Source organism: Strix uralensis, chromosome 2 (genome assembly GCF_047716275.1).
Source record: "Strix uralensis isolate ZFMK-TIS-50842 chromosome 2, bStrUra1, whole genome shotgun sequence".
Classification (NCBI taxonomy): domain Eukaryota; kingdom Metazoa; phylum Chordata; class Aves; order Strigiformes; family Strigidae; genus Strix; species Strix uralensis.
Window position 1 is genome coordinate 32302750 of NC_133973.1, and position 15038 is coordinate 32317787.

At 37.8% G+C, this 15038-nt stretch overlaps 1 protein-coding gene across 1 annotated transcript in view; it reads left to right on the forward strand.

Moving 5' to 3' along the window:
• The first annotated feature begins 7356 nt into the window (after window positions 1-7356).
• The window catches only part of MAP3K7CL (MAP3K7 C-terminal like), a 28386-nt gene continuing 20704 nt past the window's right edge, over window positions 7357-15038 (forward strand). Inside the window, exons 1-2 of the mRNA XM_074858149.1 lie at window positions 7357-7409; window positions 7664-7772. Of these exons, the coding sequence (XP_074714250.1) occupies window positions 7392-7409; window positions 7664-7772 (127 nt within the window). The 5' untranslated portion in view covers window positions 7357-7391. The remainder of the gene's footprint in view (window positions 7410-7663; window positions 7773-15038) is intronic.

Here is a 15038-nt window from a genome sequence, read left to right on the forward strand (position 1 = left end):
AAGTGCTGGTGTTTCCAGTTAGCCAGTGCTAGCCACTGCTAGCTTTGAACATTCGGCTGCTGATCTCTCAGTGAATTGCTGCACACTATCTATCCATATCCTCCTTCTTCATTCCCTTTTGAGATGACCCACCATCATTCTTCCTATAATTAGTTTCTAAAGGTTATTTCCATCTCTGTGCTGATGTGAGTGAAGCATATAAGTTTGCAGCTGTTGATTTCTGACAATAGTGAGGCTTTTCCAGTAATATTTCTAACTTCAGCTTTCATCTTATTTTCCATGCAAGAAATATGCAAGGATCTTTGGAAGCATTATATGTCAAAGGCTTCAGTTTTCTTCTTCTCAGTGGAATCAGCTTCTGTCACAGTTTCTGTCTAGAGTTTGCTGTGGAAGCGATGACATTTTTCGCCAGTCAGGTTTTCAAATGATTCAAGATGTGGTTATTTCCAGATGGTCATAAGGCAGGTGTAAAAATTGTTGAGTCAACTCCTGTAAATCCACATTACCCTGACTGAGCCAATTTTTAAATTTCTCTGCAACAATATCCTTCATTAGATCTGTATAATCCTATATAAGTGAATTCAGCTATTGCATATCAATTTGCCATTAATTATAAAGTTTATGTGCTGGTTTTTAAGTCAGTGTTCTTTGTAAGTTTCATGCTGTTTTTAACGACTTAATTTAACCTGATAGGGTTCAGCCATTTATGAGTGTAGAGCTTGGGGGATAGTACATTATTCTACCTGTGTTAAAATACTTCCTAAGGAGACTGGAGGTAGTATCTAAGAACAGGAATGACATGCTCTGTTGGCTACTCCAGTTGTCAGAACTTGGGATGTTATGTTTTGGGTGAGGTGCGACAAGACTAAATAATGTATATTTGATCTATACCTTTCCATTATCCAAAAGACCAGAAAGAAGTATTCTTCTCCATTTCTGGATTTCTGTCTAGGAAAACTGTGATTTGATCACATAGTATTGGATGTTCTGATCTCACCTAGGATAATGGTTGCTGTAGTAAAAAACACTTGTCTACCCAGTTCCATGGAGACTTAAAATGGTTATCCTTATGGATTGCAAGAGAGATCTAGTCAACAAAGAAATTCTATTTTTGCAGCTGATGTGAGGGCACTTATTCAATTATTGTGGCAGACAAATGGAATATACCATCTAGCTTTTAATATTTGGCAAATTCTGAACCATGCAGTCCAAGTGGTACTTGGAAATTCTACAGGTAATGTGGAGTTAAAGGATGTGACTCACCAATGTTTATGCTTTCAAAATTAATTCTCCATAGCGTAGAGCACCTTCACCCTGATTAGCCCCAATGTCAGTAAAGGGGACCAAATCCCTCCGACAGTGGGGTTTTTAACAAATTTTGCTGCAGAAATAAGTTCATCAGAAATTGTAAAAAATGGGATTCTGTTTGTTCTCAGAGGAATCTATAAAATGAAGATTTTGCTCTGTGTGTGGTTTTAGGTAAAGCATTTTTGTTGGTTTTTTTTTTAAATTTCTTCTTGGAACATCTTCCATATGCTAGAATATTTAAAGTGTATTTTTAAATAGCGACTGACAATCTGTGAAACACCATTTTAGCATGAATGAGGTCATATACTACTAAAATACTACTTATACTGGGAAACTGAGATGAATTGAAAGTAGCACAGCTAAAAAAGGGAAGGCAACAGGTGTTTTATTAGATAGCAGATATTGGCTTTTTTTACATCTGTAGAATAACTGATACTTGTCTTAAAAATTGTTACAAACTTGCATGTTTCTACTACTGAATATCAGTAAGTCTCAGTGTTTCTAATTTAGAGTATGTTCCTTTAAGGTGTTTTTGATGAATAAAACATTATATCCTCTTCTAGCATATCACCAGTTTCATAATGGGATACGGGATTGAAAGAATTTTGCTTGGGTACCAGGCATCTGATGACTACCAGTATGCTGGAAAGGAAACAGGGCAAGCTGTGCTCCTGCACAAAAAACCTGGAGTTATCAGCATTCTGTAAATTTCACAGAGATGACTGTAAGGTGTATGTGCAGCCTATTATAAAGAAGTATTTTTTGTGTTCCAATAAATGGGAGAGTAATTTTCTTAGGTGCATAGATTTTAGTCACCTACTTAGTGAATAAGAGAAGTGGGATTTATCTCTACCCAAAATCAACAATGCCTTTGACTATTAATTTGAGCATGTCACAAAAGTGAAGCACCTTGGACTTAAATTTCCCCATTGTTTAAAATTGAGATCTTCTTTAATTCATTGTTATAAAGTAATGTAAAGAACCTTTTAAAATGTGCTGTTTAAATCCATATTGTTGGGAGTTTTAGCACTATAGCCCCATTACAAAATAGATGATAAACCAGTTACAGTCAAATCATTCATCCTGATGCTTGAAATGTAATGTTCTGTATACAGAATGCTATAATATTCTTAGGTCTCAGAGATAAGCTACCTTCCACAAAGTAGTACTTTCAGGTGACTAATCATTGTGTAAAGCAGGGAACTGATATTTAAATGCAAATCAGGGGCCTTTGGTTTGTGCATTTTTGGTATCTTAGCACATGATTCACAGCTTTCAGAAGCAGCACACCCCTTAGAAGAGGAGTGTGTATATAAAGTGAAGTACAGGCGATTTCACCTTCTTGTGTAAAGTGTGTATAATAGTACAGATTTAACTAGAAACACTGACATTTAAAAAACATGTATACAATGGATACAAAACATAAAATGATTATGAACTCAATTTGCAAACGCACATACTATTTAAACTGAGTACCACTGAAGTGTCAGTCTGGAAATGTGGAGTGTCTGAGCCATCTGGAAAAACCATCCCTGGGCTATTCAGACATCATTTCTGTCCAAGACCCTTGCTGTCATGGCTACTGAAGATTTCACGTGTCTTAAGATTTTACATAGAGAGCCTTTTTTAAGCTTTACTGTAATGGCATGTAATGAAGGCATTCATACCATCTAAATACCATCTGTCCATACAAAGCAGAAGAGGATCTTACGATTTGGGGAAACCCTGACTCCATGGAAACTGAAGTAGAATATTTTTAGTGACTTCACTGGAGCCAGGATTTTCTATATCTTCAAACAAATACTTTCACAGTAATTGGACTTGGAGCTGGAGATCAATATCAAGTGCTGATGGTATTGAGCTGTAGAATGTTATTTGCAATAATGGTTGTGATCAGAGACAAATCTCTCTCCCTTCCCTTCCAAAGGAGACATAGAGGGAGGAACCTTCCATCTTTTCAGAAACACATCAAGAGAAAAGTAAATGGTCAGCGTAATCAGAAGCACAGTCCCGCTTTTCACTAACTCTTTGGGCCAGAGCCCGTAGTCTGCTTTGAAATCACACTGCAGTTAAAAAGACACCCTCATCAGATACCTAACTAATGGTGTAGCTGTCTGATATCCTCCCAGGTCATTGCTGGGGAAAGGCAGTGTGGGTAGAATATCTTTGCAGTTTAGTCACTTCAAAGTATGAAAAAGGTCTTTTGAGGCCACAAGGGCAACTGCTGGCTTCCTGAGATTTGCACTGATTAAATCAATCCTGGGCTAGGGCCAGAAGGTGAGAGGGTGAGAAAGGATGAAAATTTGACTTCAGACCTTCATGTCTCTGTTTGTCCTGCAACTCTCTATGTCTCAGCTGAGCCAAGAGAATCTAGAAATGTGCCTATACAGGAGATCTGGGTTAGATAAACCTTTTCTGTTTGGAATTTAAAAATAAAAAATATACCTTCAAAATACATTTTGAAATATAAAAGAAGGAGAACCCCCTTTTCAAGCACAGAGCAATAAATATAAAGATATTCTGTATAATCATTCCATAATTGTTCTCCATTTTTCTGTTTGTTCTAATGACTGTGATAGCAGTCAAAGAAGTCATGTAGGCAGTACATGTGCGTGACACAGCCTCAGAAAATAGAAGTTTAAGCTGAAGAAATTAATCTCTCTTGTGATACTTCAAGATTTATCTATTAACTGCTTGCCTGTGGTTTCAAAACTGACAAAAGCTATCTGAAATCTCACTAGGAAATTCTCTGAGTTCAGTCAAATATCTGATTTAGTCAGCTTCAGCTATCACTGCCATCACCAGCTCATCTATAAATACATCTGCTTTCACAGTGTATGCATTCTGAAATTTGCCTGTTGCCTCCTCAGAAGTGCAGGGGTATCGTCTGCTATTAGACAAGCCCGGCTTGACCAAAGCCAACATGAGCCTAGCCTAACACGCCAAGCCCATCCCTTGTTGTTAGCTTTGATAGTCGCTGCTATCATTTGATAGTTCGCTTGTAGCCAGTCCAAGTTGGCAGTGTAAACCCAAGCTGATTGGAGCTGCAGACATTTTTGCTGACTGGAGTCATGCTATCTTTGCCAGTTTGCTGGAATAGACACAGACACTGATTGGGTCATGCTGAAAACATTCCTGTCCTATGAAGCAAGTCTGTTTGTATTTTAGGTTTGCCAGGACTAATGAATTAAAAATCTTGGGCTCGCCACAGTTTGCTGCTTAATAATGCCTGTGACAGAAGGATTTTTTCCTCCCTGAAGCATGACAGCATCATAATCCCTCGTCACTGGCAAGGAGAGGAAGGAAAAGAGGAATTGTGGAGAAAAGCAGAAAAGGGTGATCTTTTGGGACAGCAAAGCCTATGGGAAGTGCAGGTAGCAGCATGTTGCCCTGACAGCTGTCTCAGCTTCTCAGACCGTGTCAGTTTGTTGCTATGCAGCAGGTGCAGCCTTTTCTTTTATTGAAGCTTTACTCCATAAAGGCAACGACAAGCCAAGGCAGTGGCTGGCCCTGGATTATACAAGTGCAGACACTCCGCTAAGTGAGGTAAGGCAACAGGTGTGAAAACTGAACTAAATTGATAGAGCTATAACAGCACTTAATCTGAGTTCTGCTGCAGATTTTTTTATGGAGAAACAGCAGCCAGTTCTATAGGCAATAGTCATGAAGAAGGGAACTGCTCATTAAATCTTGTTAAATTCCACGTTGCCCACTCACCCTCATCTCTGGCTACAGAGATACTGTTCTTCATGCATGAAGAAAGCAGGTGGGGTATTGGGGGCAGTTGGTCTGCATGTTTCCTATATCACCTCGTTTGCACACAGGCTGCTTCCATCCCTCTCTGTTTCCTTTGATTGCTTTTTGTGATGAAGAGCTTGAGGATTCCACACAAAAAGGGAGTGAGGGGATAAATGCAAGATAAAAAAAATGGATAGCAGGATAATTGCTGGGTATAAAGATGAGATTTCTTTTTGTGGATTGGAATAAAATGAAAACACTCTTCTGTGTTATGGTAGAATTCACCATTGTTTATTGAAGGGGTATTGATTTTTGCCCTCACATAGTAGGTGGTTAAAAGAGGTAATTTAAAGACATCACAGACCACAGAGTACATGACTGGAATAACACAACAGATTTACTCCTAGCGATATTGTTATAGCAACTTTAAAACCTCTAGCAGAATGCTTAATTTTAATTTCTTAGGCTATTATACGAAACATTAAGTATTCTCTTATATGGAAGACCACTTGAGATAGTAAGCAGGTGTCAGGGGAATGTGTACCACAAACAAGCAGTGATGAACAGCCTTGTTTCAAGGATGTGCTTATCACTAAAAATCTCGTCTTTTTTTTTTTTTTTTTTTTTGCTGTACCTTGTATTGGGAGGTATGGAAGGGAAATATGATAAAGAACTTTGGATTAGTAGTTCTGTTATTTTTTAAAAAACAATGAGATGTCTCACATGTTTCTTATACAGTGAGGGTCTGGGGAAAATAGAGATCAATGGTGCTCAGAAGATAACAGTTATTTAGTCTAATGCAATGCACGTCAAAATAGAATATTTCAGTTGATTCCAGGGATCTTTTCCTGAGTCCAAAAACATACACTGTGGCAGTTTAGTTGACTTTTCTTTGTCTCTGCCCAATAGGTATCACTTCAGTTTTTGTTTATCTTGATTATTAGTAATGGGGAATAAGAAATGATCCCTGATATCTTTCATGTATTAGTAGAAAAAGGCACTCTCAGCTCCAAGTGAGATTTATTCAAAGTAATGATTTCAGAATATTTGTTGTTATTTTAAGAAAAGGTTATGCTCTTCAAATAGCAGTTTCTTGTGTAGCATTGCTACAGAGTAACCATATCACTCTGCTAGCTAAATATTAAGACAGACAAAGCAAATAAAAAAGAAATGCTAAAATTAATGTACCAAATGCAAATTTGATACTCTTCCACTGATTGCAAGGCAGTAGTGTCAGGGAAGTGTTTGTTTCGGTTGTACATCACCAAGGAAGATTGTAATCCTGAAACATTGTTCTATTCTATTGACTTTCTGAGACTGCCAAATAATTAAGTGCAAATTAGAATAAATTGCTGGGATTTCCATGCAATACAACAGCTACTTTACTGAAAAACTGCAAGGCTATTGGCTTAGGAAATTGACTTTTGTTTTCACTAGCTAAATGCTGTGTTGTCTACTCACATGTGGTACAGCTTTCAGAAAATTCATTGTATTTTCCCAAATAATTTGGTTTCTAATTGACTGAGGAGTTTTTATGGTAATTTAAAAGCTCCTCTGATAGTTGTCCACATACTTGGTATGGATGCAATGCACTCTGGATAGCATAGTCTTCAGTTCTAAAATAATTTCTTTATGGGCAGATCTTTTGCGTGCATGAAGTCCCACTGACTTCATGTTCTCCACACACGGAGCTAATCAGAAGATTAATATCTGTGAATTTTAGCAGATTTGTGTTAGGTATACAAGGAGGTTAAGTTTGCATTCAGCTGTTTAATAGAGTTTAAAAAACCCTGTTCATTCAGAATGTTAAATATACATTGTAGAGCTCCTAGTACAACTTTTGAGTGTTCAGAGATGCTTTAATTATACCATTACAGATCAGTAGTAGCTGGTTCTTTTGTTGCTCCACAATTCTTTAGTGCTCTGCTTGAAATGAACTAGCAGTTTTCTTAATGGACAGGGTTTCATCTCAGTAAAACCACTTTTTGGAGTTGGTGGTCTCAGAAGAAAGTCCAAGGATTGAATAAGGTCCCGATCCAGGAGTCAAACCCATGCAGACAGACCCCTACGCCTGCACAGAGTTCTACTAAGAATCACCACCAAGGTTTGGAGATCCAGTAACTTACTGACCATTAAGTGTGTGACTATCAGGCACAGTTTGACTGGGGGAGTATGGGTGGAAGGTAGGAGGATGCCTCCTCATTGACACCATGTGGAGTGGTGTGCACATTTCCAATCACATGGCAGGCTTGGGGTCATGTTACTCTCATCTCCCCACCCCTTCTTCCTTCTTCACCTTCAGAACCAGGCAGCATTGCCACGAGTCAAGGCTTGCTGAAGGGGCAATGGCGGGGAGCAAGCAGGTGAGGAGAGGGGAAGCTTCCTTTGCCATCATTCTTTGTAATCTGTAAATAGCAAAAGAAAGGCAGTCTCTGTGATGAATTTCACTTAAATCCTTTTTAAATGGAAAAGTGAAATGGCGCTCCCTTGACTTTGATTCTAAACGTTGCTTAGCTAGAATGAGAAAGGTAGCTGTGAATGCATGAAAAGCATTAAAACTCATTTGTTGAATGGTGTCACATGCTCTGTAATAAATATATTGTTTGTACTATTGCAGCTGGAACAAACAAGTAAAAGCATTGACTCAAGTGCCCACATGATCACCACCGCCAGGGTACCTGCTGATAAACCAGTACGAATTGCCTTCAGCCTGAATGACTCCCCAGGTACAGTTTAATTTATGGAGTAAACCACAATGAAATAATTGCTTTTAAATTTTACATGTTCTTGCCAGTGTTTACAATATCAAATGAAGTCCAATGTTATGGGTGGGTTTTTTTCCTGAGTGATAGTATGTGATCAGTTTTCCTGTCTGATAACTTTTAATGTTTCCATTAACAATTTCATTAGACTAAAGCCACTAGACTGACAGTTTAGATATTGGCTTTCTTTCAGTGGTTTGTGGAATATACTTAGAACTGTAATTAACTATTGCATTTACCTGCATATGCAGTATGTCTGATTTTAAGGAATTTTAAAACGAGAAAAGTAAAAGGACATTTTGTACTGAGGATGAGGCTAGAGCAGGAAGAGACTTTCCCTTCAGCAGGAAGGTTGGAAAGTGCCGCACGTGCCCACATTGGTGAAAGGTTTCAGGAAACAGATGCCACATACGGCATATTCCCCGAGAAAGCAGCAGAAATTTCACTGACGTTTATCCTGTCAGCTAGTGCTGAATAAGCATTAATTTCCCCAAATATACTCTGTATATACATGGACCCTTTGGCCTTTGGAGTACACTAATATTATTAGTTTGCACCTTAAATATTATTAAGGTCTAGAGAGCTCTTGCCAAACAGTAAAAGAATGAAATAAAGTAAATCGGAATCTGGGAAGCATCCCAAAAAAAGTTGGCGGTGCTGCTGCTAAAGGTGAGTGCCTGAAGTCAGGGTTGAGATGTGTTTATGGCATGAAATATAAGGATCTCTGATAACGATAACTGAAACCCACTGCTGATGAGTGCTTTATGGGATGGTATGCATTGTAGGATAACGTGTGAGGCCACTTCCTGAGCTTTGTGTGAATAGAGTCTCAGCTTGAATACAATTTTCTCATTTTAAAAGTATTTTAGATTATGCATTAGCTTTCCTAGCTAATTGTTGTATAATATTAATTTGCAGCTACAAGCCTGAAATAGAATCTCATTCCCTAAGCAAAGAAATTTCTAATCAAACATCTTCATATATTATTGCACATAACTTTCAGCTCATAAAGATGAGTGACACAGGAAGATTGAAACAAGGAATATAAAGAACATGTGGTTAGCTATGTGCCCTTTTTTCATAAATTAAAATAATCTGGTAATTACATTTTTATTACAGAAAGTAATAAGGACTCATTCTCATCTCTCAAGAGATAGTAACATGGCAAAATTCTTACAGGAATTATGGCAAAGATAGGTCTTGCAGAGAGATGTAAAAGAAAGAGGAGTGGTCTTACAAATTATGGAAAAAGAATGTGTATATGAGACACTGAAAACAAGTCAGGGAAAGCTGAGACCATGGGAAAATCAAAGAGGGTAGAATGGTTTGTGACAAGAGACGACAGTAGGAAATGACAAGGTTGTGAATAGCTTGGGAGAAGAGGACATGAAAGGCAGGAAGCCTAGCTTCCTTAACATTGCATCATGTTTTATTTTTTACTTTTCTATCCTGCTAGAAATCCCAACCTCTCTCTTAACATTTAGAGGAATAAACTCAGTTACAGAAAGGTAATCTTTTTCTGCTACATTTTGTTAAACTTTTCCATAATTTTGAGTCCTTGTATATATTTTGAGTCCTTGTATATATACAAGTGCTCCTGCAGTATGCAATCCAGAATCTTTGTGAGTACTAATAAAACTAAATAGCAACGAATAAAGTGAGTGTCATGTTCTCCTCTGCATCACATCCCCTTGGGGTCTACCAGGAGGTCTAAACCAGCATGCTGTTTTACCACATCCCAAGAGTTCTGCTCTTGCTCTTAGTGGTAAGCCTGAACATGGCTATTATATGTGATATATTTAAAGAAGGCAAAGGAAATAAACCTATATCACTTTTGAAAATTTCCAGCAAACCATGGTTGAATCTAGAGAGTTCAAATAAGTATTTAACACTTTTTTTTTAAGATGTCCCGCAAAAACATTTAACAGATAGACCTTTAGGTATTCCATACGTGGCTACTTTTTTTTTTTTCCTCCTTTTGTATTTTTTAAATCTTTTTTTCTCCTTGACAAAGATATTTGTTTTCAGTTTAAACAGGAGTTACCTGCTATAAGTAAAGCATCAGGTGAGACTCATGTACTCCTAGGGTATATACAAAAAGTTCTTCACCGTGGCTAAGTGGTAAGGCAATCTGTCTGACTTCAGCTTTTCCTTAAATTTTACCTCACTTGAAAGGCACAGTAGTGATAGATTTCACCAAGAAAGTCTTCATTCTCCTTCCGGGGGCTGTACAACTGCTTACTAGGAGGAACTAGCAGCACAACTAGATATAAAAAGGGGAAATGGAATGTTTCTTCTGAGTGGTGATTATCTCACTGGCTAGGATTGTAACCAAGCACTGGGTGTGAGGACCAGCGAAAGGAGAAACTGCTCTCAACTCCCGAGAAGAGATTATTTTGTGTTAACTGACCTACAAAACTGAAGCTAGCTTAACCTGAGTGTAGAAGAAATAATTTAATTGCGTTATATTATTTGTAAGTTAACACCTGATGACTGAAATCCTGGCCAGCTTTGTGCAGTATTTTTGATGTGAAAGTAGGCTGACCAGTTCCTTAAAAGTCTCAGGAGCAGCCCATCAGCGGGTGCTATATAAGAAGACAGTTTTATTGTGTATCTCTTATTCCTGTATATATAGATATCTATGTTTGGCTCTTTTACTCAAGTTCACTGAGCTGGCATCAAACATAGGTTGCCCAGGGTGTGTCTGCACACCGTATTGCGCCAGTTTGACTTAAGGTACTGTTTCAAATTACTGAATTTGAACACATTATTTCAGCCTGTCTTATATCACTTGGAAACTAACACAAGTTAAACTGAATATGGTGTTCCAAAATTTAAATAAGTGTTCCCAAAGAGAAAGTTCATTGTAGTTTATCAACATGAATTTAATTAAACCAGTGAAATTCAACATGTCCTAATCCATATCACTAACTCTTATTTACTGAACATATTAATATACAATAATTATAACAGGAACTTTATTAAATTTAGTCAAGCGGATTTGTTTTGTCTAATAGTTCTAAGGGAAGGTTATAGGTAAGCATCTCTTCACCTTCCCTCATAGAATAAAAGCTTGAATCTCACTGAAACGTTCTGTTAGTGACACGTGGTGATAAATGACTGGCTTTGAAATTATTAGTAATTTATTTTCTTTGAAATTAGTCTACCTCTGATAGCAGTCTCCAAAAAAATCACTGGTAACAGATGCAAAACATACATCTTCTAATGAAACTGGCAGTGGAACAGTGTCATATTTTTGCAAGCATAGCAAATGACTTATTTTACTCTTCTTTATGCCTTTGTTATCCTAGTGACCATGAAGATTTTTTTGCTTTTGTGGCTGATCGTGCAAGACTGTTTTGCAATGGTTACTCTTTCAATAGCAACCTTCAAATCCCTACTCCATCCTCATTTTGGTTGTAATAGCAACAGAGGCTTTCCAGCAGATAATGTATTGGTTGAAAACCAGTGGGAATTGCTAAAATATATGGCTAAAATTTGCAAACCTAGTTCCCTAAAACTACACCCAATCTACAAGTAAGTGTCTTAATCTTTGGGAAATTAGACAGGAACTTAGGTGAGATACCCTCAAAGGGATAGTGGTACAAGAGGATGCTTTAGGCTTAGGTGAAGGTATATGGAGTAGGAGGGTTTTGCTCTTATCTCTTCTGTTATGGGCTGTTTCTATTTTTGGGAGGTCCACAACTCTTGTTATTGAGCAAGGCTTCATAGCCTATTCCTGGGTCAGGCAGTGACCATTCCCCGCTATTTCACAAGTGAGGTAACTGCGAGGTTGCGTAAGGTCATGTCAGGCAGGGCTGTGAATAGAAGCCCGGGAGCTTCATGCAGCAGTGCCAAGTCGCAGTCACTTAGCCACACAGCCTTCCAAGATGAATTCGATGAGTCTATGCTTGTCTGCCAGTAACCAAGGCTGAAGCTGCTGGATCTCGCTGCCCTCCTAGGGCCAAGACTGGACCCTGATACACAGATTGCCAGTGTTGTCCCACTGCGAGTTGCAGTGCTTGCAGTTGAGTTAGGGCACTTTCCCTGTGTAGGAGCTGATCCACTTACAGGATAACGGCCTACTTATGTTACCAATTTAATTCTTTAATTTAGGAGGAAGAGATCTGAATACACTTGCCCACGCATGTAGGAGAAAAAAATAGTACCTGATTGTATAATTAAAGACTGGATCATAACTCAGTTACTCAAGGAAGCAGAGCTGTGATTGGCATTTCCTAAATTTGAATGCTTGATTTAGCAACCTTAACGTGCTTTCAACACATTTAAATTTTTGTGTTCTATTTCTGTCTATCTTTGTTAAAATCCTAGAGTAACTGTAATTTGTGAGGTTATACTGCAGGTAAATCAGATGTTGTTCTTAAAGTGTTTATTCATTAACTATCACCCATAGCCCACAGTTCAGCTAAATGGAGCAGCCATATAGGAAGAGACTGGGGTGTTACACTTCATTGTACCAGACACTGTGTCAGTCAGACAGCAAAGTGTGAGGGATTTCACTCATTTGTCTACACGATGGAGGTCTGGGCTATTGGAATCACCAGAAGGCCAAAACATGGTTAAATAAGTGAAGCTTTCCAGAAAGCATGATCCATTCTCAAATGTGCAACATTAACATATATCAGGGGACTGAATGCATCAGGACACACTGGTGAGTAGTAAGCCTTTTGTATGAAGACAATCAGTCTTAATATAGTTCAACCTTCTAAATCAGATGGCTTGAGTGGATCTCTGTACCACACGTTAGAAGCCCATCTCACGTTTTTATTAATAGATGCTACCAGCAGAGAGACAAGAGCTCACCTGGACAGGGAAGGTTGAGCAGCGTAGCCTTGCTGTCCTTACACACTTGCTGTCCTTACACAAAGCTGCCCATCACGCTATTTCAACATGAAGGAGCATTGACTGGGCAGCATGTTTAAGGAGCTTGTTCTTTTGTTATGTTGTTAGTTTTGTTGTAGGAATGGTCAGAGATCTGGCTCTGACATAGAAGGGTACTTTGCCTCAGCCCAACTGGTGGAAAGCAAAAGGAGGAAGTGATTTCCCTGGAGACCTTCCCTCAGATGCTGTCTGTCATAATGAGAGTTTTCAGCAACAAGCAAAGAGAATGTATAAACCTGATGAAACAAACGTGAAAGTCAAACTATTCCAAACACATGAACCAAGTCTTTGGTTAAAAAAACATCAACTGTATGTGCAGAGTGTTCATCTTGTAATCAGGATACAGGTCTTTACCTTTAGTGCACTTTTAAATACAGACCTTCAAAATTAGTTTTGGGATCTGTGGGAAATCAGGAAGTACTACTCGTTTAGAAATCGTGCAACAGATACTTTAACTTAGGTGGCTATAATGAAGTTCGTGATCTGACTCTCACATCACAGGCTAGTGCTGTTGTGTTTGCTGGGATGGCCATAACATTCATGAGTATGTTTTTCCTCCTTTCTTGTCATCTTTTGACCCAAATCTTGACTCATTTTCAGGTGCAGCAAGTTGCAGTCTCTGATTTTTTAATATTTTTATTTTTAAACAAAATATGTTTTCAACAAGCAGCTTCAATTATAAATCCTTTTTCTTCATGAGTGACAGGGAAGGGAGCAGTAAAATAGTGACCACAGGGGTGAGGTGCTGTTTGCATCTGGTGAAGAATCAGCCTAGTTATTTTCAGGGTTTTGTGGTACAGAAAAGCCACTAACTTTATTATAAAGGGGGTCTTTGATTATATCAGTGAATCCTTATAACAGTCTAGGTACTCATTAAATATTGTTAATAAATTGAGAAAAGGAGAAAAAGAGATATTTTTGATTTCTATTGTCTAGTTAAGGAGATGTAGAATAGAAAAGAACAAATACAGACAGATGAGATAGTTATGAGTGTTTTGATCTTCAGAATATTTTATTTGACATTTCAGACATTTTCAATATTTCTGATTTTCAAAGTTGTAGATTTTTAAGGTCAGAAGCCAATGTGATTTTGTCTGATCTCCTGCATAACACCCAGTATTCAAGCTTGTAAGGGCAATAGTGATTCTTTTGGAAGAAAATGCAAGAGTTTGTATGTTTCCTCTTGTCTTCATGAAAACATCCTCACAAGAGTTTTAGGAAGTGAATGACTGCTGTCATTTGCTTTCCCCTTGTGTGAAATCTAAACGAGTTTAGTTTTTACCAAGTGATTTCTGTTGTTATTGTTGTCATTGTAACTTTGACAACAGTGAAACACAGACTGACCTGATGCAGTAACTTATTTCACTGGAAGCTGTGGGGAAAGCTTTTTGTTGTTCTTTTTTGTGGAAAACAAGATTGCAGTTAGCTGTGAGGATTATTGTTAATTTTTGTATACTAAATACTTCAGCTGAAATTTCAGAGGAGCCTAAGAGAATTAAGTACTCAGGAAAATTTCAAACCACTGAAGTCCCCAACTTTGCTCAATGATGTTCTGTACATCAGATGATGATTTAAACAAGTCTTAAACTAGCATAACTAAAAAAAACCCTAGCAGCTGTTCAATAGATGCTAGGGCAGGCCCATTATAAAATGTACTATGGTATGCCATAATGGTTAGGATACCAATATGTTCTATTTTTAGTACCATTGACTCAGTCACTTGAGTTCAAAAAATAAGCAGGGAACATCTGTTTATTGAAAGGATTTCCTCTATAGTAATTTTTTTCTCTAGCCCATCCTTTTTAAAGTATTTCCAAAGTGTTTTTTTCTCTTCAGAAAAGAATCCAATATATTTCCTAATATTCTGACACTGCATTAATTTTGTTTTCTTATTAATATCTGATGCAGTGAAAAAGTAGTTGTCGACTGATGCTTCTTTAAAATTCTTGGGGTTGCTTTTGCCTTGTTTTTCTTAAGTTAAAAAAAGTTTGAGGTCCCTCCTTAAAGCTACTGTACCAAAGACTGTAGTGCTGGAATTGTCAAAACAAATAGCAGCTTAACTGCTGTCCGACTCTGGTCCAATATCTCTGTCAGAATATTTAACAGCTATTCAGCCAAATATTTGTAGAGCAGCTGTACCCCTAGTCGGCCTGAGTCCTATTCCATCCTTCCTTTTAGCCTTGTCATATGATTCATCTCTCTTCATTTAGAATATTAATCTATTTTTAAATATTGTACAAGAAAGCAACAGCAAATTAAAGGTAAACACTTGCATATCAGCGTGATACGATTCTATACCATTAAAGCAATTTAAGTATTTTGCAGAAT